General features: G+C 40.4%; 1 protein-coding gene across 1 annotated transcript in view; it reads left to right on the top strand.

The window, feature by feature from the left end:
- Nucleotides 1-5,103: 5,103 nt before the first annotated feature.
- TENM2 (teneurin transmembrane protein 2) overlaps nucleotides 5,104-21,815 on the top strand; it is a 1,287,822-nt gene continuing 1,271,110 nt past the window's right edge. Inside the window, exons 1-2 of the mRNA XM_078653379.1 lie at nucleotides 5,104-5,143; nucleotides 5,240-5,350. Coding sequence (XP_078509505.1) covers nucleotides 5,104-5,143; nucleotides 5,240-5,350 — 151 coding nt within the window. The remainder of the gene's footprint in view (nucleotides 5,144-5,239; nucleotides 5,351-21,815) is intronic.

Here is a 21,815-nt window from a genome sequence, read left to right as displayed (position 1 = left end):
CTACTGTTGCACTCTCTGGAGTGGGAATAGTAATGTTTACCCCTACGCTATCCAACCCCTACGCTATCCAACACTTTCTCTACAGTTGCACCCTCTGGAGTGGGAATAGTAATTTTTACCCCTACGCTATCCAACGCTTTCCCTACTGTTGCACTCTCTGGAGTGGGAATTGAAATATTTACCCCTACGCTATCCAACGTTTTCCCTACTGTTGCACTCTCTGGAGTGGGAATAGTAATTTTTACCCCTACGCTATCCAACGCTTTCTCTATTGTTGCACTCTCTGGAGTGGGAATAGTAATTTTAACCCTCCCGCTATCCAACGCTTTCCCTACTGTTGCACTCTCTGGAGTGGAATAGTAATTTTTACCCTCCCGCTTTCCAACGCTTTCCCTGCTGTTGCACTCACTGGAGTGGGAATAGTAATTTTTACCCCTACGCTATCCAAAGCTTTCCCTTCTGTTGCACTCACTGGAGTGGGAATAGTAATTTTTACCCCTACGCTATCCAACACTTTCCCTACTGTTGCACTCATTGGAGTGGGAATAGTAAATTTTAGTCTTACGCTATCCAACGCTTTCCCTTGTGTTGCACTCACTGAAGTGGGAATAGTAATTTCTACCCCTACGCTATCCAACGTTTACCCTACTGTTGCAGTCACTGGAGTGGTAATAGTAAATTTTACCCTCCGGCTATCCTACGGTAAAAATATTGTATATTTTTTATTAATATTATGTTAATATTTATATATATGTGTTAAAAAATCAAATTGTATGTTTAGTTTTTTTTACTTAAATTAATTATTTAATAATTGTAATGTTATTTAAGTATTTTAAGTATGTTTTAGTTAATTATAGTTATTATTTCATTAATTTTAAATTACTTTTAAGACATTTTAAAAAATTCGATATTTTGACTAACTATATATATTTTTTCAATATTTTTGATTCGATATTTTTGTACTTACCTGTTTGTACATAGGACTTCGATATTTCTGCTTTCTATATTTTATCTACGACATTTTGGGTATTCTATATTTCTGTATTCTATATTTTGTCAGTGATCCGTGACCAATATGTGCTTCTTTTCTTTTTTATGGGTATGGTTACACAAGGTGTCTCTACAAAATAATTCCTTAAATATGGTTTATAATCTAGGCGAAAGGATATACCTCTGCTCCATTTTTCCTTGCTATTATAATATTGTAGGACATTTCAGCCTATCAATCCTAAAAATATTTTCTGTATTTTAACTCACTGAGTTTACAGCTTTAGTTATGAAAGACATGAGTGTGGGATACGATTTTTGTGCACTGGCCTGTGATAGAGTAGAAGATGTTGGTGACTCAACTCTTTCCAAAAGATCTCAGTGATCATGCCATCCTTTTAAACATGTTCCATCAGCAATTCCCTAAAAGCTTCTGGATGCCATGGAATATCATTAATTTTATCATTGAAATAACAACATGTTTTAACTGATTCTTTATGTAATTGTTCAACATTTACGTTAATCCGCTGGCCTTGTTGGCTAAAACTCAGAACATACAGTTGCTATCATTTACGAACGATACGCAACTGATCTTTTCCTGTACCAAGGACCCCAGTCAGGACATGATTCAATTTCAGGACAATCTGGCAGCCATAGCGGGCTGGATGGAGGTGAACTGTCTTCAGGTAAATTAATCTAAAACTGTGATCCCGCCGCATGGCAGAAACTCACATCTCTTGGGCAACAACTGGTGGTGCTAGGTAATCTTCCTACGCCCAAAACCGTGGTCTAAAATTTCGGCATACGGCTGGATATTGCACTCTTGTTTGAGGAGCATGCAAAGTCGGTGGCAGGGACCTGCTTTGGTACTTTGCACAGACTTAAACCCATTTTGGGTCTGTTTGACCCTCACATGCACCAGCTGGTTGTGCAAGCTACTATCCTGACTAGGTTAGATTACTGTAACAGGCTCTTGCTCGGTGCTAACAAATCCGTGACCAATAGGCTCCAACGCACCATGAATGTGGCAGTGCGCACCTTACTTGCACTGCCTGAGTACTGCTCGGTCTCAGGGGTGTTGCATCGACTCCACTGGCTCCCTGTGAAGCAAAGAATCAGGTTCAATGCACTCTGTGCTACTCATAAAGTTTTGACAGGCTGTGGCCCGCCAATTCTCAGAGATCTTGATCACCACTAAGTTCCCTCTCGTGCTCTGCGCTCTGCGGATCTCCACCTGATGCGGGTGCCATGCTTCCGTAGAGCAAGAGTCGGAGGCCGCTCATTCAAGGTGTTAGCTTCTATTTTATGGAACTCGATGCCTCTCGCTATTAGGAATATTCCCAATCTCTTAGCGTTCAGAAAGGCAGTAAAGACATGGTTGTTTCAGTAGCTAAAACATCTCCTTCACCTCTCGCCCTGATTTTTAGTGCTGGGACGTCCCTTGGCTCAGACAGCCATGCGCTCTACAAATTGCATAACATAACATAGCATTGTAATTTTACAATTTTTTTAAAAGGTTGTGGTCATGGCTAGGTACACACATCACTGTTATTTTGACAGATACCCAGACTAATACTATGGTGGCATTAGGGAAACTTCTCTGTTGCATTACTGTAACTGGCCAGTATTTAGTAAATTGTACAATGATGGGAATTACTGTTTGTGTGGATTTCTTCTGGAGGTAATTGTGGTTACTGGCATGGATCATGAGACCTGCTCTAAAGGTTTAGCTCCTACGTGTTTCTTTTCACTATTTTATGTCACAACCTTACTATATTTATTTGCTTTGAGACCAATATTATTGTTGCTGTGTTTGGATAAATGTGTTTGTGAAGTTTACTGTACACTTACTGCATCCTCAGCAAAACATTGAACCTTTCAAAAATCTTCTTACAAACTCAGGAATGGTCGTCTAAAATTGCCTTAAATCTTGTCTAGTTTTGATGTCTAACTATACTTTTAAGGGCAATGTATGCAACAATATTTCAGAAGAAAATTCTGGAGTAAACTCCTAAAACCTTCTGTCAAACTATTTCCGGATTTCTCTATTGTTAATGGTCAGTGCGCTTTGAAACAGATAATTTCCAATACATAAGACTGCCTTGAACAGAACCTAGTCAGAAGTTAAATTGTCAGATCTAAATTGCTTATGAAAGTATTAGCCTTGGCCCTTTCTGCACCTTCATACCGAAACATTTGCCTTGGCCCTACTGTTTTGTGAACCCGTTTTTTGTTGGCTCTCATTACGCTGTGTACTTTACCACTGCTAACCAGTGCTAAAGTGCGTGTGCTCTCACAATGCAACATGCTTGTATTTTATAAGTTCAAACGTCACTTGCGCAATTTAAAAATGCAGAAAGCCACCCCCACCAATATTTGTTCAAAAAATATCGTTGTCAGCAGACTATATTTCCATATGATTGTCTTATTAAACCTGCTGCACTTTCAGAGTTGTTCTTCTTTTTCTTTAAATGGAGTATTTGCACTTCTCATTTATGTTATAATTAGTATGCACGTCTGTCTTTTTATCCAATCATGAGTCAAATTTGAGAGCAAGCCAGCAAGTAATTTTTAAACCGCTTTACCCTACTTCCACTGAATTTAACAATTTGTTTAGTCCGATCACATACAAAACCAAGATTGGCCCTTCTTTTAATCTGTACAGAAATTCGTAGGGAAAGCTCTCTATATTATCATCGTCAGGTCAGATGTGATCACTGGTTGAACTAATTGTATCATGCAGAGAGAGACACAGGTCCACATTTACTGATCAAACAGATTAGATCCACAATTGGGTGTTGTTCTGGAAATCAAATTTCATGTTTCCCAGTCATATGTCTATAATAATATCATTGCAGGTAGCCCACTGATGCTATGTTTTACCTCCATTTAGGTACTTCGAATAGTCAGCGAATTCATGTTTGAGTTGCATATTCCAATAATTGATGACGTTCTGTAGCCTGGAGGAAATATCCCTTGTTTCTGTAATTGTATGCCTTCAGATATACAGCACAGCTCTCTTCAGAACACTCTATGGAGCAGTGGTACTTGAGTCCACACGTAGATTGTGCCTAAAAGTGGGCTTCTGAACATTACTAATGTCCATGCAACATTCCTAAAAGATAATTCTGATCGCATATCTCTTCTCACACTGTTAGCTTTGGCACCTACTGACCATTAATAGTTTGATATTTATTCTCCTGAGCATCTCTGTATCCGATAACATAAATATCCACAAGAAAAAAAACTTGAGTTTTTGGCCCTTCCTAATTATAGTAGTTGCTATATATTAAACTATCCATCAAATTGACTTGAGCTTATTATTCCAACAAAGGTTTGTGAGTTTGAAGAACTTTGCTAGTGGAATGTATATGGATTTGATTGTTACCCAAAACGCTTGATCATGGTCAGGTGTCTGCATGTCAATTGTTTCAATGGGTTCTTGAAAATAATGTTTACTCCTTTGTTTGCCATGAGACACTAAAACTTGATTGATAATTGTGATAACTTTGATGAGAATGTGTTAAACCGAAATGCTGAGAAAAAATAAAGACCATATTAGCATTTGTATCAAGCTGTACACTACGCATGAGTGATAGCATAATGCATTTGTTGAAATTGAAGAAGTGTAGTGACTGCTAAACTTGACTACAAGAGCTAACTCTTCGCCAGCTACAGATGGAGAATGGTCCTTTCTACAACATGTTGTCATAAAGCACTATGTCAAAGCATTTGTTCCTACAATATCTTTTTGTAATCCATTAGTTCTTGCTGTTCTACTGAATTTTCACTATTTTACAGTTTATTTGATTGAACTGCGAATTAATAAGTGTAATTTATTTTGTAAAGAGAAGCTAAAATGGTTGTCCTCGTTGTGTGAACCAATAACTCAAAGATTTCTTAGGATACTCCCTACAGAAAAAAATATAATTGACAAAATTGTTATCAGCGTTATGTCGACAGTAACCCTGAGGATTTTCACTGTTCTTTATCATGATTATTTCAATGTTTTGAATTTTCTAGAAAACATTGGGTTATTATGATTTATTTAGTACCCTACAAAATTACCTCTTCACACTGCTTTAAAATATTTTTTTATTGGAGGGAGACTAATATATGCATGAAAAGACATCTAGTAAAGAAGTAACACAGAGATGTATAGTCACTTACAAACTTGTAAAAGTGTCCTACTACTCTTTTTAAATGCTTATAAAATATCAGTTTCTTAATCTTCATTTGTTTATATTTGTAGATGCCGGAGAGATATCTCAGTTGGGTAATGCAGCAACACTCAGATCTGTGCAACCGGAAGCTCAGAGGTTTCAGTCCCAGCAAGTTTCACTCAGCTTTTCATCCCTCCGAGGTAAATTCAGAGGGCACTGACTGTATGTGAGTGATTATGAATGGATACACTGTTTACAAAACACCTTTGAGCATGTCCACCTAGGATCACTATTTTCTGCTTCACCTAGATGGTGATTTTTTTTTTGCTAAGGCTGGTTTTAATTGATTCTGTTGATTGGTTGTTAAGGCCTTTTCAGTTTGAATTCTCCCACTGGAGCCATCAGACAGCAAATCTGTCATATTTAATTTTTGTGCAGCATGTGGCAGCCAAGAAAATCTTTTAGCTCCAACATTGACACACGCAGGGTATATCTGTTTGGTACTTTATTTACTTCTTTCTCAACAACAAGTGGAATCTTCTCTCCTGGGGCTATGAGTATTGTCATTGTCCCTTAGTACATGCCCAGAAAATTTGCGATAAAATTAAAATCTTGCTCACACATTGCTTATGAGTACTTCCTATTACAAATGAATCAGTAAGCCGTATATTAATGAAACTGTGGTATGTTTGTATGTTTTAAATATTTAATTGAAAGAATGAAGGTATCAATATTTATGAATCTTTGTTAAAGCATTTACAGAAGTTTTAACGTAAATCAGTAAAAGGGGTTAGCCATTTCTGTCATAATGACTTATCAAGTTTCAAATAACTTGCATTGTTCATATAAACTTGCATGGTTTGTTGGGCTCATGGGAGAATTGCACTGAATGGAGGTTTGGATTTGGTTGGCTGAATGAATATGTACAGTGCTAGCAAAACATATATTTTTTAGACAGCATTCACAGAGAGACGGCAATGCTTATGCACCTAGTTGGGCAACAGTCTGTTAAGTCTTACTTGTTGGACAATTTCACAAAAAAAAACACTTCATGTCAATGAGACTGATGGGTCTGTAAGATTTGACCTGGTTATCTTTACAAGGTAGGCTTATGATGATTAGTCAAGAAAGAAGAAAACAATATTGCTGAAAATATTAAATGGAGTGACCATTCACTGAAGAATTTACACATCTCTGTAGACTCAGTGTACGCCCCAGACTTTCCAACAACTTGTGTAGAGCATTCTACACCTACGTTTCTAATATTTTGTTAAATGTACTGTGTCATTCATCCCTCACAATAAAGTATTTTAGCCTGCCTGACCTACACCAGCAGTTTCAGCTAGCATTGGTTCATGACAGGAATCTCACATTATAGAAATAATCAGAGGGTTAAAGGCCAAACCAGAACGAAATGTACTACTGAACAGAGGCTATGCCCGTCATTGCCAGCAGACTGACATGGGGCGGGACTGGAGAGCATATGGGTGCAGGGCCAATGCAGATATGGTGCCTCCGCTATCTCATGTCTAGCTAGCATAATACAACTACCACTGATAAGGCACTAATATCCAACAAATATGAGTCTCACAATAGTATTGGAATTGAATATTTGCTAAGGGGCGCTGGCCAGTCTGATAGTTGAAATCGCACATACCCCTCTCTGGAAGGGACAGTGACTTGCCCTACTCTGTTGAGAGAAAGCACTTTTCCCTTAGGTGCTCCTCTGAAGGATAAGGAAGAAAAGAAGCTTTTAACCGGGAGAACCTTCTCTGCTGTTGCTTTTCCATGCAGCTGGGTGAATCGCTGCCTGGTTAGTGATCTTTTAACCTATCTTAACAAAGGCTCTTGTTTCTCCAAGAGATACCCGCAGAAGATATCCTGTGTTAGTATACAGTAGATAAAGTATTGAAAAAGATACTTCGCCTTGCATGACACTCAATTTTAAATGATTTTGACAAGAAAATCTAAATTTAGAGAAATTAAAACGTCAAAGCACAAAATTAGAAAAACATCAAAAATCATAGATAAAATCATTTAAGCGGATAATTTCCAAACTCAACAATCATGTTGGTGTGGATATTAGGTCATGTATTTTTTATGAAGCAAAACAAACTGGGCAGACATAACAGCAATGCCGTCACATGAATTGATATGTTGTCTAAAATATTGCCAATGGCCAAGAATCTATTGTTGATAACGAAAAAGTGCTCAAAATAAAAAATATTACGAAAACAGACTGTTCATTGATAGCCTATTCCATCGAATAGAAGGCCCTTTCTTAGAGAAAAGCCAGCAAGATGAAAAATGGATCTCTTTTTCGGTTTAACAATTATCCAAAATCTGTTTATTCCTGCTCCCTAGGGACCCTAATTTCTCCACGGAAGGCAACATTGCAGTACATTTAAAAGCATTGTGTCTGCTGGCAGATACTATCATCCTGGACGAGATGCATAGTTTGACACCCTTAGTCTCTCACCTACTAAACTGAGCAGCGTAGCGTGAGCAGTGACCGAGCGAAATGGGGAGTCTGAGGTAATCCCTTGTTATTGCCATTGAGAAGCATTATACTATTTCCATGGCAACAGTTGCCAAGGCATGGCTAATTGTGAATAGTTTCATTTTAATTATGATGATATCCCTTTCCTTTTTTTCTTTTGACAATTTGTCAGGAAAAATCAGTAGAAAGCGGGGAATCGTGATTTATACTCTTTCAAACGCGGACTCTGACCTGATTATCAGCATTTAAGACCTGCTATTTGAATCTTAGGAAATCCTAAATTCATGTTTCCAAAGCACTGTTGGAGAGGCGCGATTTTAGATAATGTGCAGTAATGGCATCTCACCTCTCATTGAAACTCTGCGTTTAAAAACACTCAAAGCTTAATTTGTAAAAATATAAGTGTCAGGGTCCTTTAAGGAGTCCACTTCTGTTTGCAGCGACCATTGCTGCTTCCAGCATTGGCAATTACAGTTTCAGAACAAATACTAACCCTCACACTGTTACACATGTGACAATTCAAACTATTCCAGAACCCAAAAGCTATAAGAATGGCTTTGGCAGCAGGTATAAGTCATTTTAATGTATATAGAATTAACAAACAACTGTTGTTGTGTTTGGCTATAAATTAGACAAACACCGCCACCATGTGGCAACCTGACATGAGTGCCAGTGTTGACAATTAAATGCAGGTGCGGAGCACTGGAAACCACTGGCTCACATTAAGCACCGTATACCCATCCACCCATTGAGTGTAGAGCTAAAAACCATCTGAAACCAATTTATGTTTCTCATCTCATATTTTGTGGACTGAGGGACTTGCACTTATGCAAATAATTGTCATAAGCATTTCATAGAAACTCTTCTAGTGGTCTCCATCTGTAGAATATATAGATCAGCATTAGAAGTTAACGTGTCTTTTATATCAATACCAAGTTAGTAAACATTCTCCAATTCGATTACCAAGTGCCATTTGCCTTTGGTGTGCAAAGTTCAGTGTTGACATGGATACCATGTGGACTATGGAAGGCTGAATGAGCAAGGTAGAGTGTGTGTTTTTTTTTGCTATAAACCCCTGATGCAAACTACGAGTTTACACACCTTGATCGCCCTAATGCACTTTTTGACTGATGGCTTTCTGTCATTTAGCTCCTTTTGAGTGATGATGCAAATATGTAGGCATTGTTATTACTTCATTACTATTAAAACGGGTGCAGGTGATGTCTGGGGTAGTGCTATCAATAATTTGATAAATGAGCTTCATAGACAATGTTTGCATTTAAAGTGATATTGGTTCTCTTATTAGCTAGTCAGAATGAGCAGTTTGCTAGCTATATTTAACATTAGAGGCCCACAAAGGGAGCAGTCTGTAGCTGCCCAGCTTCCTGCATCTCCGGTGTTGACAAACAGGCCACAGTGTGGCGAGTTTGGTTGAAAAATTGGCTCCTTCCTCCAGCTGCACTTCTTATGCCTCTTCCCATTGATCTGGGTGCACACAGTTGTCTGGGCGCCTCACCTTGCCTTTGGTGAGCGGAATCCTAATCAGCCCAAAAAAGTAGAAACATGAAAATAAATATTTATATTTTTATTTGGTTCATTTGACTTCCCTTCTCCAAAAGCAAGGCGAGGCGCCTGGATAGATGTCTCTGTACCGACTGCTTGCTTAGAAGAGTCACAGGGAGCACCAGGGGAGGATCGACCTCCTGCTCTACTCCCTATTGTAGATGTGTGTGGGCTTGTTGTGCTAATCGCCTTACTGTCCTCACTTATAGAGCAGTGTTGGCTGTTAAATACCCCCTGTTTATGCACTGTTGACTGTTGTTCAGGCGCGTAACTCTGAGAAGGGTAATTAAGAGCCGTTATTGCCTGCAAGTTCACTTAGTAATGTGTCTACCTTGTCAATCCGGCCTTCTTGGACCATTGTTGGATGCCCTGGATTTATAGTGAAAGCCTCATCGTGTGCCACAGGCTCTGTAACTGTACAAGTTTAGGACAACAACACCTAGAATACAAATTCAGAATCGAGATTCGATACAAAGTAAAAACGCAATGCAACCCAGTAGGTAATTGACTCTGTTTTTCATTGGGAAGTTTGATAAATTGGCAAGCAGAATTCATTTTATCATCTTGGAATAGGTTTTTCCGATCAGGTACATGGCTTCTGCCTTCTAGTTTTGATTGTTTAATGTTTTGGGGCAACCATTTGTTGTTATTTGGTAGGTCCAATACTGTTTTCTTAGAAAGGTGAATAGAAGTAAGTTCCACACCATGGAGCACCAGAACTGAAATTCCATCACTCTGCACTTATGACTATTATCACCAACAATATGCGCCCATTCCAAATTGTATTAATGGTGTGCGATTTAACCAGGGATCAGCCACCACCTTCCTTTACATAAAGACAGCCAAGGATGTCGAGTAACTTGATTTAACAATAAACCATAGGTAAATAACGCATGCAAAGTGTGTATAGAAATCAGTCTTTCCAATTTTAACAGATTGCATAAAGATCCGATGTAGAATTAAACGAACTTGTTTATTCACAATTCATCTTCACTCCAAATTACATGTAACCTGAACAACAAAAAGCATTTTATTGTAGCCAACGGGTTTCAATCTTTTTGAACTTCTTCAGGGCTTTGTTGTCGGTGTACTTTCATTTAATCCATAAAGATGTGAGCCTCAGGTCCGAAGTATTACTATCAAGTACCTTGACCAATTGTTATCCTCCTCTGTTATGGAGTGTGCAGATTAATGCATGGTGTTGTGCCCTCAGCATTCTGAATACCGAGAATGGCATGATACGATATGATACAGCATGTCATATCATGCCACACTATCATAGTACCATAACTAATATTCACATTTCACAAAGTGTTTTTCTTTTCTTCCGAAGGTACACTTCCTTCTTCTCTTATTCTTTTGACTATTCCCTCTGTCACCTGAAGTCTCTTTTTTCCTGTGTGACTCCCCTTTTCCTGACACTCTCTTTTTACCTCCATTCTCCACATATTTCACCTCTTCTCCTTTTCATCTTCTCAAACATGCTCACACTCTTTCTGACTTTCCTTATTTCTTCACATTATTCTACCCTGCAGTGAAGTTCTTCAAGTGCCTCTCACCCACTCCCTTCCACTCTGTCCCCTAGCTTTCTTTTTCTCTCACAGCTTCATTTTATACTGAATCTTTGTTCTATTTATTCCGTCTCTCCTTTCACACACCCTCGTACTTTATTTCTAGCACTTTCATATGTCTAATTCCCTTTTTAATACATCACCAATCTCATTGTTACGGCCACCTTCCCAACCTTTCTTCCTTCTTTTCTCTCCCACTTTCTTTTCTTTACGGTTGCACAGCAAGTACTCGGTGGTATAAAATATGTCTCTAAGATTTCTGTAGGGTTTCAGGCTTGGGAGAATTGATCGAAACTTAATTTCTCTGTGTGAATACGGCTGGAAGACCAGGCATTTAAAATGTCTTCCCCTTCTCCGTTTTGGAAACGGGGCACTCACTCGAAGCTACACATTGTGCAGACAAAACTACCAACTAAATGTTAAATGCATCTGCAAGTCACAAAGTAATATGGAATAGGCAACGAGACATTGTGATTTCTAGCAGTGGAAGCAATTGCACTGCGTTTTAAGAGCAGCATCTGGTCCGGGGAAATTGGCATCAAAAGTGAAGTCCTTGGCTTCCGCGACTGGCTGACTTGTTAGAGGCTCCTTTTCATCATCCCCTCCATTTTGCAACCTCTTCAGAGCCAGGCTGAACTTCAAGCACCGTGAGATAGGATTTGGAAAGCACAAAAATGATGTGCTTCATTCCTGACATTGGACATGTTGAATTGAGTTTCAGATTGCAAGCTTACAGTCCACATCTGATGTGATGACAAAAAATTGATTTTTCCCTGTTTTAATCTTTTACATTTCTTGTCTGTGTTTGCAGTGGCTGAATCCGATTTAAAAACTTGTAAAAAGGGGACTGTTGTTCCATGTTCTTATTTTTTCCATTTCTCTTAAGTTATTTGCGTGTATTTGAAGTGGCCCAAAGCTTACATTTATTATTGCAAGTGCAATAAAATGTAATGTTACCACTGGAATTGTTCTCAGTTTTGAACTGACAGTGACATCTTACCCTCTCTGGTGTGGGTGTCTTGGCTAACGCCCTACAGAAGTTTACTTTCTTTTTATTTGAACTCTCTACATGTTGTTTTGCTGAAAAATATTTTTGAAGAGGATATGGTTGCTTTAGACGTGTATTAATATATAGCATAAGGAACATATACAGATAATATGAACAGAGTGTACCGCTCCCGTGAATAATGCAAGTAGGCTGCAGCCCCTTTTCATATGTGAGCAGGGTGGGCAGAGTTCATTTTCAGCCAGGTGGAGATACCAGCTTAGCGCTTGTCATTTTTGTTGGCAAGTATAATTATCCAATCTAAAGCAAAAACATTGAATTGAGTTGATTACATGCAGCTGTGGTCCATGCAGGTAGGTGCGATGGGGCTGGGCGGGCGTCTGTCGACAGACGATGGAGTAGGATTTATTTATTTATTTAATTTTCCCTATTCTGTCATCAGTCGACTTCCCCCTCCCACCCCGAACTTGTGCCCCACCACGCTCACCTGCACGGACAGCCACTGCTTATGTGTTACTTCTGTGCTCTTGGCAAAGCCTCACAGGGCCGAAGTACTAGGCTGCTTGTATTTAGTTGTGTGTCCTATACTGTAATGCTGACTTTTTTCTCTACATAATCTATTTTTTCTGCAGATGCACCTGTTGGCTTTTGTGGATTTATTTATTTTTTTGGTTCACATAATTTGCATAGTTTTATTAAACTCCAGCAATTTAATAAGTAATTTCCTAGGTATTTCTAATAAGACTGGAATATGTAATTCTGAAGAAAACAAAACGACATCGTAAACATAAAACAGGAAACAACTCCCCCACCCCCAACAAAAGCTAATAATAAAGTGTAGCACAACCTTAACCCCTTCCATGTGGGGCTAATTTCCCCGCGGTGTTCATGACAAGTCCAGCTCGTCATGCTGCACAGTGGAGCTGTGCTCATGAAGAGCTGGACTTGTCATGACTCCGCCCACTCCTTTAGAACGCCTGCACAGGCGGAGAATTCGCCCCGCATGGGAGGCACGGCTACTGCATGACGAATCCAGCTCGTCATGAGCACACGACCACTGTGCTGCATGACGAGCTAGGCTCGTCATGAGCACGGAAAGGGTTAAATCGGCAAGCTTGCTGTTATTGTTTACTTTCCATTTTGTTATCACATACAGGGGGCAAACAATCACGTTCTATAATGAAAGTTGCAATTGACTGAAATGAAAGGAACACCTTTCTGGAAATGTAGCACAACCAGTGCTTAATGTGAGCGGGTGGTTGCTGGTGTGGGTCACCGTCACTTCCTTTTGGAGACCAGCACATTTTTCTGCGACCAGCACTTCTTTCCCAGCATCAGATATTTGCTGAGTGCAAGAAAGAGAAAACACACAGATCAGAAAAATGGAGGACGAGAAAGACAGCAAACCTGTCGTAGAGAGATGTAGGAACCTGCATTAGTGAGAAAAAGGGTGCAGAGAGATTCTGGTAGTGGATTGAAGACTACCAGTTGTGATATTCAGCGCTACAACGTTTAATTGAACCGGCTGCCAACTTTTTTGCAGAGCTTATGTAACCAGCACTCTTTTTTTCACAAATTAAGCACAGTGAACAATCCCAAAATGCTTTCAACATAACTCACATCCTTCCACTCGCTCACACTCTATTGTGTAGCTGCTGGCTAGTGCGCTTATGTGCTTGGGTGCTTCCTTAGGAGCACGAATCACTGTATACATGCAACTAAAATATACATGGGCTAAGTCCAGTTTTATGAATTATGAGCACTCTTGGTTGCACCGTTTAAAAACTGTGGCTGTTTCAGTCTTTAACTCAAAATAACATAGAATCCGAATAAACTGCAATGAACAAGAACTTATGCTCTAAGAACACATATTGTGATCCTAACTGATGATATTTACAGAGGGAAGAAGCTTTTACCACATAGTCTTTACCACGCAATACCTTAACCATGCATCCGTTCCCATGCATTGCCTTTAGCACACAAGTCTTTACCATGCATATACCTTTACCACACATGCCTTTACAAAGAAAATGTAGTCTATGCAAGGTAAGTGAAACTCCTTTATTTATAAGGTTGTTTTTAGGGTTTAGGGGTGGGTAAGTGTTTTATGTGGTAAGGGTGTTTTTTTACGGTTTAGGGCAGGGTTAGGGTATTGGGTGTTAAGGAAGTTTCTAGGGTTTAGGGGTGGGTAAAAGTATTGGGTGGTAAAGGTCTTTTGGACGTTTAGGATTAATGGGTGGTAAGGGCATGTTTAGGGTTTAGATGTCGATAAGAGTATTGGGGGTAAAGTTGCTTTTAGGGTTTAGGAGTGGATAGGTGTTTTGAGTCGTAAGAGTATATTTAGAAATTTAGGGGTGGTTAAGTTCAGGGGTTAGGGGTTGATAAGGGAATATCTATATTTATATACACACACACACACACATATATATGTGTGTGTCTATATTACTATATTGATATAGGGTTTCACTTACCTGATATATACTTACATGCTATTCCTCAGCATGTACTCTCTCTGAGAAAATCTCTCTTTTAGCATGTTCACCTCATTTTTTTGCGAACTAGTATTGCGTTTTTTTTAACTCTACACACTGGGGCACTTGCTCAGACCCCTAAAACGTGGTAACATTGGCTAATTTCCAATTGCATATTTAACTTTCTGATAAGGTGAGTCGTGGCCGGCATTACTAGCGGGCGGGCGTTCGCGTAGGCAGGTTAATTTTAAAATAAAATAAACGTACCTTCCCGGGTCCCACGTCCTCTCTGCTCCTGACCTGCTCTCCTGCTGTCCTGCCTCCGACACGAACAGGAAGCCGTCAGCCTCCCTCCCCTCCCCAAAGCCAATCACAGTGCCGCAATGGCAGCCTTGTGATTGGTCGGGCCGCCAACCAGCCAGGCGCCTATGGGGAAACCCTTTTCTCCATGTAGGCTGCCTACATGGAGAAAGGGTAGAGTGTGCATGACTGGTTTGGTCGGCCAAGGGGCTGGCCAAACAGTCAGTGCCCTCAGCAGTGGTCAAGCCACTCCTGCCCTGCCCCAAAGCAGACCCACCCACCCACCCTCAACCAAACACTTCTGCTTTCTTGAAGTGCGAGAAGCAGAAACATAAAATGGTAGTTTTATCATTTTCTGTTTCTGCTGTTCGGACTGCGAGAAAGCAGTGGGGCGGCGCCCCTCCACCCTAGTGGAATAGCCACCCTTGGATAAGGTCATAGTATATGGTACAGGAAAATACACTAATGGTATGGAAACACAAATGTCACCTGTGGACTTCTGTGCATGTTGTAACATCCACTAAGCTGACAAAGACAACATGGCTTTGGACTTACCTGTGTAACCTGACTTTAAAATACATAAACTGGCTGCAAAATAGCAAGCACACTTTAGTTTATTCAATGTCAAATTATATCATAACCTTTGATAACCATAACAGAGAAGCAAGGTTGTGATGCTTATTAAACTATTGTTCTGATGGCAGCGCCTTGATGCCTTAGGGCATGGGTACTCACAAACATTTTCCCAAGGGCCAAAAAGTTTGATCTGTGATGTGCCGAATGACCACATTAATGGCAGCGGGATGGCGGTCATCTGATGGTGTTGGGGGAATTGGCGGTAGGGTAGGTGTAGGAGAAGCGAAGGTTATACATCTAGTGGCTGATGAACAATGTGAAACCAGAAAACCTGGGATTAATCCCAGCTTCCCCATTTTTCCAAACAGTGTGATCTTGGACAATTGTTTAACTTCATGTTCCCTCCTTTTTTTCATCATTATCACATATAAAAGGACTGCAAAACACATGATTTCAGGGTATGCGCTGTGAGAAACCTGCTCCTGTTTGATTTAATACTACAATGTGGTGTATGTATAATAGGAACCCAGGCCACCCAATAAGTGCACATAAGAACTGACTTACCTCTTTAGTTCCCTTTTGACATTGTTGTAAGGTTAGCTTAGGGCATAGAGAGCTTTATAAATCCAAATTCAAATTAACCTATGCTTTTGTATTATGACGTGGGGTTGCATATGAGCGTTTCTAAAAGCCCTAGCATTACAGAAACCTGCAGCTTTAGAACCGCGATGCTTTCAGATAATAACAAAGATCTCGCTAGCTTCGATATATTTGTACCAAACCTGCCTCCTCCATCCCCATTTCCTCCAGCAGGACTTGGTAACTACTGGCGCGGCTGGTTATTTGCGAATCCGTTTGAAGTGCGTCTCCAGCGGCGCGCGGCGCGTGACGGGCCCTCTCTGAGGGCAGAGCATGGCTGTCTGAGGAGGAGGGCTGAGGAGGAGGTACCGCGGGCTTTGATCGCGCCCGACTCCCAGCGGGGGCCTTCCACCTTTTCATGTTGGGGATCAGTTCTTTATGCGATGACACCGGTTTGGGGACCAAAATTCATTTGGAAAGGCGGCCTTCTCTCGCAGGTGCTGAATATTTCTTTGATGCGGCGGGCCTGTGGTTCCAGCGCGCGGAGTGTCCTCGAGGTCACCGCACTGGCGCAGCGCCTTGTCACTCTACCGTTTCCTCTGCTTCCGGCTTTAGCTTGAGCTTATGAACAGCATGCCAGCAGCCTTGTGTGCTGCTTGCTTCTCCACTGCCCCCGAATCTAGATCTGTTCCGTGGACTGTTGCAGCATAGCAAGAAAAGGGCCCCCCTGGCAAATACCAGCAGTTGCATTTATGATAACGAAGCCTTCACTTGGCCTATAATCCAGTGACGTTTCTTCATCCCAGGTAAGTATTGCAAAGGTTCGTAAAAGGCACTACGAGAACCAGTGTTTCAATTGAACTGAGAGTAGTTTTAAGTAGTAAGGTTTCTCTAAAGCATGAATGTGCCGTACTGGATAAGAACGTAAATGCGGTAAATATAATTAAAAATAAAAGTGTTTTTTATAGTGCATGCTACAGCGAAACTGGTGCCTATATGATGCAACAACATTATATATCTTTTTTCATTTTCGTTTTTTTCTTTCCATTTTTTAAAATGTTTTATTATATATCTCTTGTTGTTATCCATCGGAATGATGGGGAGAATATCGACTGTGAAGGATGAAACGCTAAATCAGTAGGAATGGATTACAACTTGTAGGTTCTGCACAGGTAACAGCATCAAGAAATGAACGTCCTGTGTTCACCAGCACCCTTCTCCGTGAATATATTATCAAATATAAGTATTCAGCGTGGCACGGTAAACAAAAGACTATTCTATAGGTTACCTTATTTTAGGGTGAGAGGCTTTAAGCAACATGAATCTGCAAACGCTGTCCTTTCTTTATTGGGCAGTGTATTTTCCTAACTCAGCATGCTGGGGGCACAACACATCTTCTGATAATAAAGATATTGCCAGCCCTTTCACATGTTGTTAGAATATGTTACAAATATCTGCTAGAAAACCTGATCTGCAACAGGTGATACGGATTTGGGTATTGTCTGTCCAAGGTATATCACACCTTAAAGGTGAACGAACGTTCCTTTCTGTAGCAGGACTCTGCCAAGATTCATAATACTAAAAATAAAAATACCCTGAATCAGATATAAAACTGCTCTTCGACATAATACCCGAGGATTCCCTCTTCTACTATTTTAGCGCTGGGGTTTTGACAATTACATTTCATTTGTAGGCAAACGTTAAAAACAGCACATAGGGCTATTAAATACATTTATCTATGTGACAATTGTTATTTGTAATGTTTTTCTAGCCAGAATATAGATATAGTTGAATCGACAGTTTATGCGTTTTTTTAAATTCTAAAATTGGGTCATAGAATGTTTGAATTCTATTTCGCAATACGCAGTAGCATGCAGTATCGTTTGAACTATTCTAAAAAAAATTATCTGGCTAACTCTACCCCACTTTAGACCTCATTTGAAATTCTAAACACTTTCGCAAAGTAGGATTGCTAATTCTGATGAGTCCTGGATTCTGGTTGCCCATTTGTAATTTAAATGGTCATTAGATTGCATTCTTATGCAAATTATAATGCTAATCTTTTATGGCAAGTCGTCAGCACAATTTTGTGTAAGAGTTGGACGGAGGGGGACTTCTTTCCTTGATTTTCCAGGGGAGTGGGCCCTTGCTTTCAGTCGATTATTTCCTGCACAACAAGAATCTCAGTCTATCAGAGTGTGTCATTGCCTGAAAAATGTAAAGTGAGTACAGTTGATATGATGGGCCTAACTAAACATTGTGAATTTATAATTTTAACTTTAGGCCAATAATAACAAATAATAGTTGAGGTGTTTATCTAGTCTTTCCTCTAAGTAAGATGCACCCCTCTTCTCAGCAGTATTGGTAAGTGCAAGGTTGAGGGACATTATGACCTAACGGAACCTGAACCTGACTCTAAGCATACATTGTTCAAAATTCAAAAGATGTCTTCATCAAAGGGACTTTGTGAAGGCACATATATATTTTTATTTTATTTATTTGTAGATAAGAACCTAGGACTGGATGTACCAAGGGACTTCGTGATCACAAACCATGTTTTCACAAAATCGATGCTTTTGCAACAGGAAAAAAACCTTTTTGTAATGTACAAAACCCATTTTTTTGAGTTAGAAAACCTTTTCAGACTCGTAAATTGGGCTTTGCGATCCATAGGAATCACACATTTCCACTTGCCAAAGGAAGATATCTTTATTTTTGTCAGGGCTTGGTCCATAAAAATGGGGGTGTCTTTACCTCTGCTCCTGCGCCACACTACTGATGGGGTACAGGGACAAACAGTCTGTCAGGATATGAACTGAGTATGCACCACATATAAACCAGCGCATAGTCAGTGCACTATGGAAGGGTTTTCTTCAGACAGTGGCAAAGGACACCCAAGGCCTACTCCTGCATCTCTGCAGGCTTCATAACAATACTAATAAGCTTGTGATGCTTCTCTGCATATAGTGAAGAGATCCTAACTGCACTGGTGGCTGCTGCCTATCTTGAGCGGTAGGGTGACCTCGGGAGGAGGGCAGGGGTTTGAATAGGGGGTTAAAAAAAATAAAGAATAAAAGCCTTACCTGCCGCTCTGCTCTCCTGACCTCTGCCTCTCTGCTCCATCGAGCCAAAAGGGGATGAGCCCTCAGGGCACAGGCTCCACATCCAATCCAGATGCTGCTCTCACATGAGAGCAGCGTCAATATTGGTCTAAGAGGCCTCCTTTGCTGCTCAGACGGTGCATTGGAGCCTGGGCCTTTTCTCCAACCTGCTGTGTAACACTGCCAGGTTGGAGAAACGTAGGTGAGCATATGTGCTTGGCCAGCCTAGGATGGCCGGACACTGTAGCGGTCAGTGGTGGGAGTAGCTGCTGGGCGGTGGGGAGGGGCAGGCTGGGGGGAAGTAATCTATGGATTACGGAGGATTACAGGTAAGTAAACATATAAATAAATAAAACAAATTTCGTTGCGTGCACTGCATCGCATTTGGGGATGCAGTGCGCGCAACGAAATTCGTTGTATTTATTTATATGTTTACTTACCTGTAATCCTCCCTAATCCATAGATACCTACCACCCACCCTGCCCCTCCCCACGTCTCTGCCCTGCAGCTACTCCCACCACTGACCGCTACTGGCCAGACAAGCAAATATGTGCACTTATGAGTACAATTTACTCCTCCTTGACATGCTCGGCCTGCCCCACCCTATAGTCATTGTGGGGCTTGGACAGACCGCATATATAAAATGACAATAACCGTGTTATTGTCATTTTTATTTAGCGTCTGCTGGCGTGAGATGTGGGGTGACGCTCCTCCGCCATTGCTAATGAACCACGCCTTGCTAACAGGATATATATCAGTCCAAGAGGGCATTATCCTCACTCCTTTACATCCTGGAAATAAAATAAGACAAACATTTCTTCTTATTGTTCATCATTACAAATAATGTATTCTTGTATGAGGAAAAAATTCTAGATAGAGTCCTTCAATAAAAGATAAGTGAATAAAAATGGTAGAGATGGATGAGCAACTGGACGTAGGAATGTTAAACGGTGCTAATTTCAAACCATAAGTTTGACCATCTTCTGACAAGTTGAACTTGTTCATAGCCAGATTGTCCCCATTTCGATTTTTTTTTTAACCAGATCAGATGTTCACTGGTGATACGTGTGCATCCCACTCTCTATGGAGACAACGAACTGTCTTTATGGTTAAGCAAATATTTACCGATCCTTGAGCTGCATTAATGCTTCATGGGCTGGACAATTCCACACTGTCACAAAAATGAAATCAGAGTTAATTCCCCCAATCTTTCCACAACAAATATGTAGCACATCTCTTTGCTCGCTATTTAGCTTTTAGGATCGTGCCACAAAATGATGAACTGTTCCTTTCGCTTTGGCGAGCAATGCATGCGCTTGATTTTTGAGCGTCAAGGGAGTAGGCGGTTAGAAAAGAGAATGAATGAAGGCTATTGATTCCGTAACCAGGGGGGCGAGCATCACCTGAAACTCGCAGGTCCCTGGGAAGGGATGACCCAGATATTGCGTTGCAGAGAAGGCGAGGTTCGGGAACTACAGAAACCACTGACATAGAGAGTGGGACAAATGCATCCGTGCTGAATTAATTTAATAAAAAGGGAACATCTTTGCCAGGTTCATAGGCGGAGATAACCACAAACAAGCATCTTTGGAAAGGAAAAAAGAATAGTACACGTTAAAGAAAATATACGTACTCGTTTGTAAAAATAAATGCAACAATTTCAATAGGATTGATCCGAACCTCACTTCCAGGGCTCTGCTTTGACGAATAGTAAAGGATCATATACTATCCGGCACAGCAGCACCATCTGATGGCCAAAGCTCTTATCTGTGAGGAGCAGCGTCAGCAGGCAGCCCAGAGCCACGCTTTTTGGATTCCTGCAGTGAGAGGCTTTCACTACAACCAGCTCACTGTTCGCTGTCAGATCTTGTATTCTATATCCTATGACTGTAGCAGAATGGTAACGAAGGATCAAGGAGTCACGTTTTGTCTGCCCTACAATGTATATGGCAGATATTTTTACACGGAAAAGGATTTTTTTCTTAGTTTTCTGAAGATTTTGTGCACTTTGGAAAATCCGCATTCAATAAATTTGAAAACAATGTAGTTATTGTATGCTGTTGTACTTTGTTTGATTACTATAAAATTAAATATACAAATGCAAATCGGAAGGTCATTTTTGTTGATTTTCAGGTCTTCCTCAGACTGTAACTTTACCCTATAGAAATGCGAAAACAAATCTGCCAATTTATACATAATTGTTTTCAAAGAATTGGATTGTATGTAACTATATCTGAGTTAATTCTCGAAGGCTGCTTACTAAAGAACAAAGTGGTGTTCCTGTCTCCCGAGGCCTAAAATATCTCTCAGTTTTGGAAAACTGCAAAAACATGAAATAATTCAGTGTTTTATATAGAAATGAAACATGGTTCGACATATTCCCGCACCCCTCTCCACTCTGGAGCTTTTTAACTGCAATTTCAGCAAATACAAAAGCTGGTTGTGAGGGTGCTGACGTTCTCAAAACATATCTAGAGAGCAACCACATTTTACTAAAACACTAAGTTGCCCAGGACTGGTCCAGTGAGGTGAAGGGAACATGATGGGAACAATGTTCCCTTGTTGAGTTTTTTGGCCATTGCGAAAAATAAATAATAATGAAACATCAATAGTGTGGAGCAGTTGAGTAGCATCTCATAAGGACATCCTCCTCATACCCCCACCTCAAGAGTTTTGACTAAGCTTAGGAGATGTCTCCACATTGTTAGGGTGCAATGCTCTAGTCTTTGGCTTTCCTTTTCAAGGCCTTTGCAATATGCTGGATGAGTCCAATCGGTTTCATTGACGGGTATCATCACGACCAGAATGCATTAGTCTGTTAAACAAGAGGCCATGACTAGAGTGTGTGTCCTTGTGGACATGGGGTCTTCTGTTAACCTTAACGTTGGCTCCGGAATTGATGCTCAGAACATAACATCTTTAGTTTTGATTGCTCAGAGTGCAGACTGAGAATGAAGGCCTCATTTACAACAGTGGTCCTGCTGCTACAGCTTTGACA

This window comes from Lissotriton helveticus, chromosome 7 (genome assembly GCF_964261635.1).
Source record: "Lissotriton helveticus chromosome 7, aLisHel1.1, whole genome shotgun sequence".
NCBI lineage: Eukaryota > Metazoa > Chordata > Amphibia > Caudata > Salamandridae > Lissotriton > Lissotriton helveticus.
This window is presented reverse-complemented; position numbering and strand designations above follow the sequence as displayed.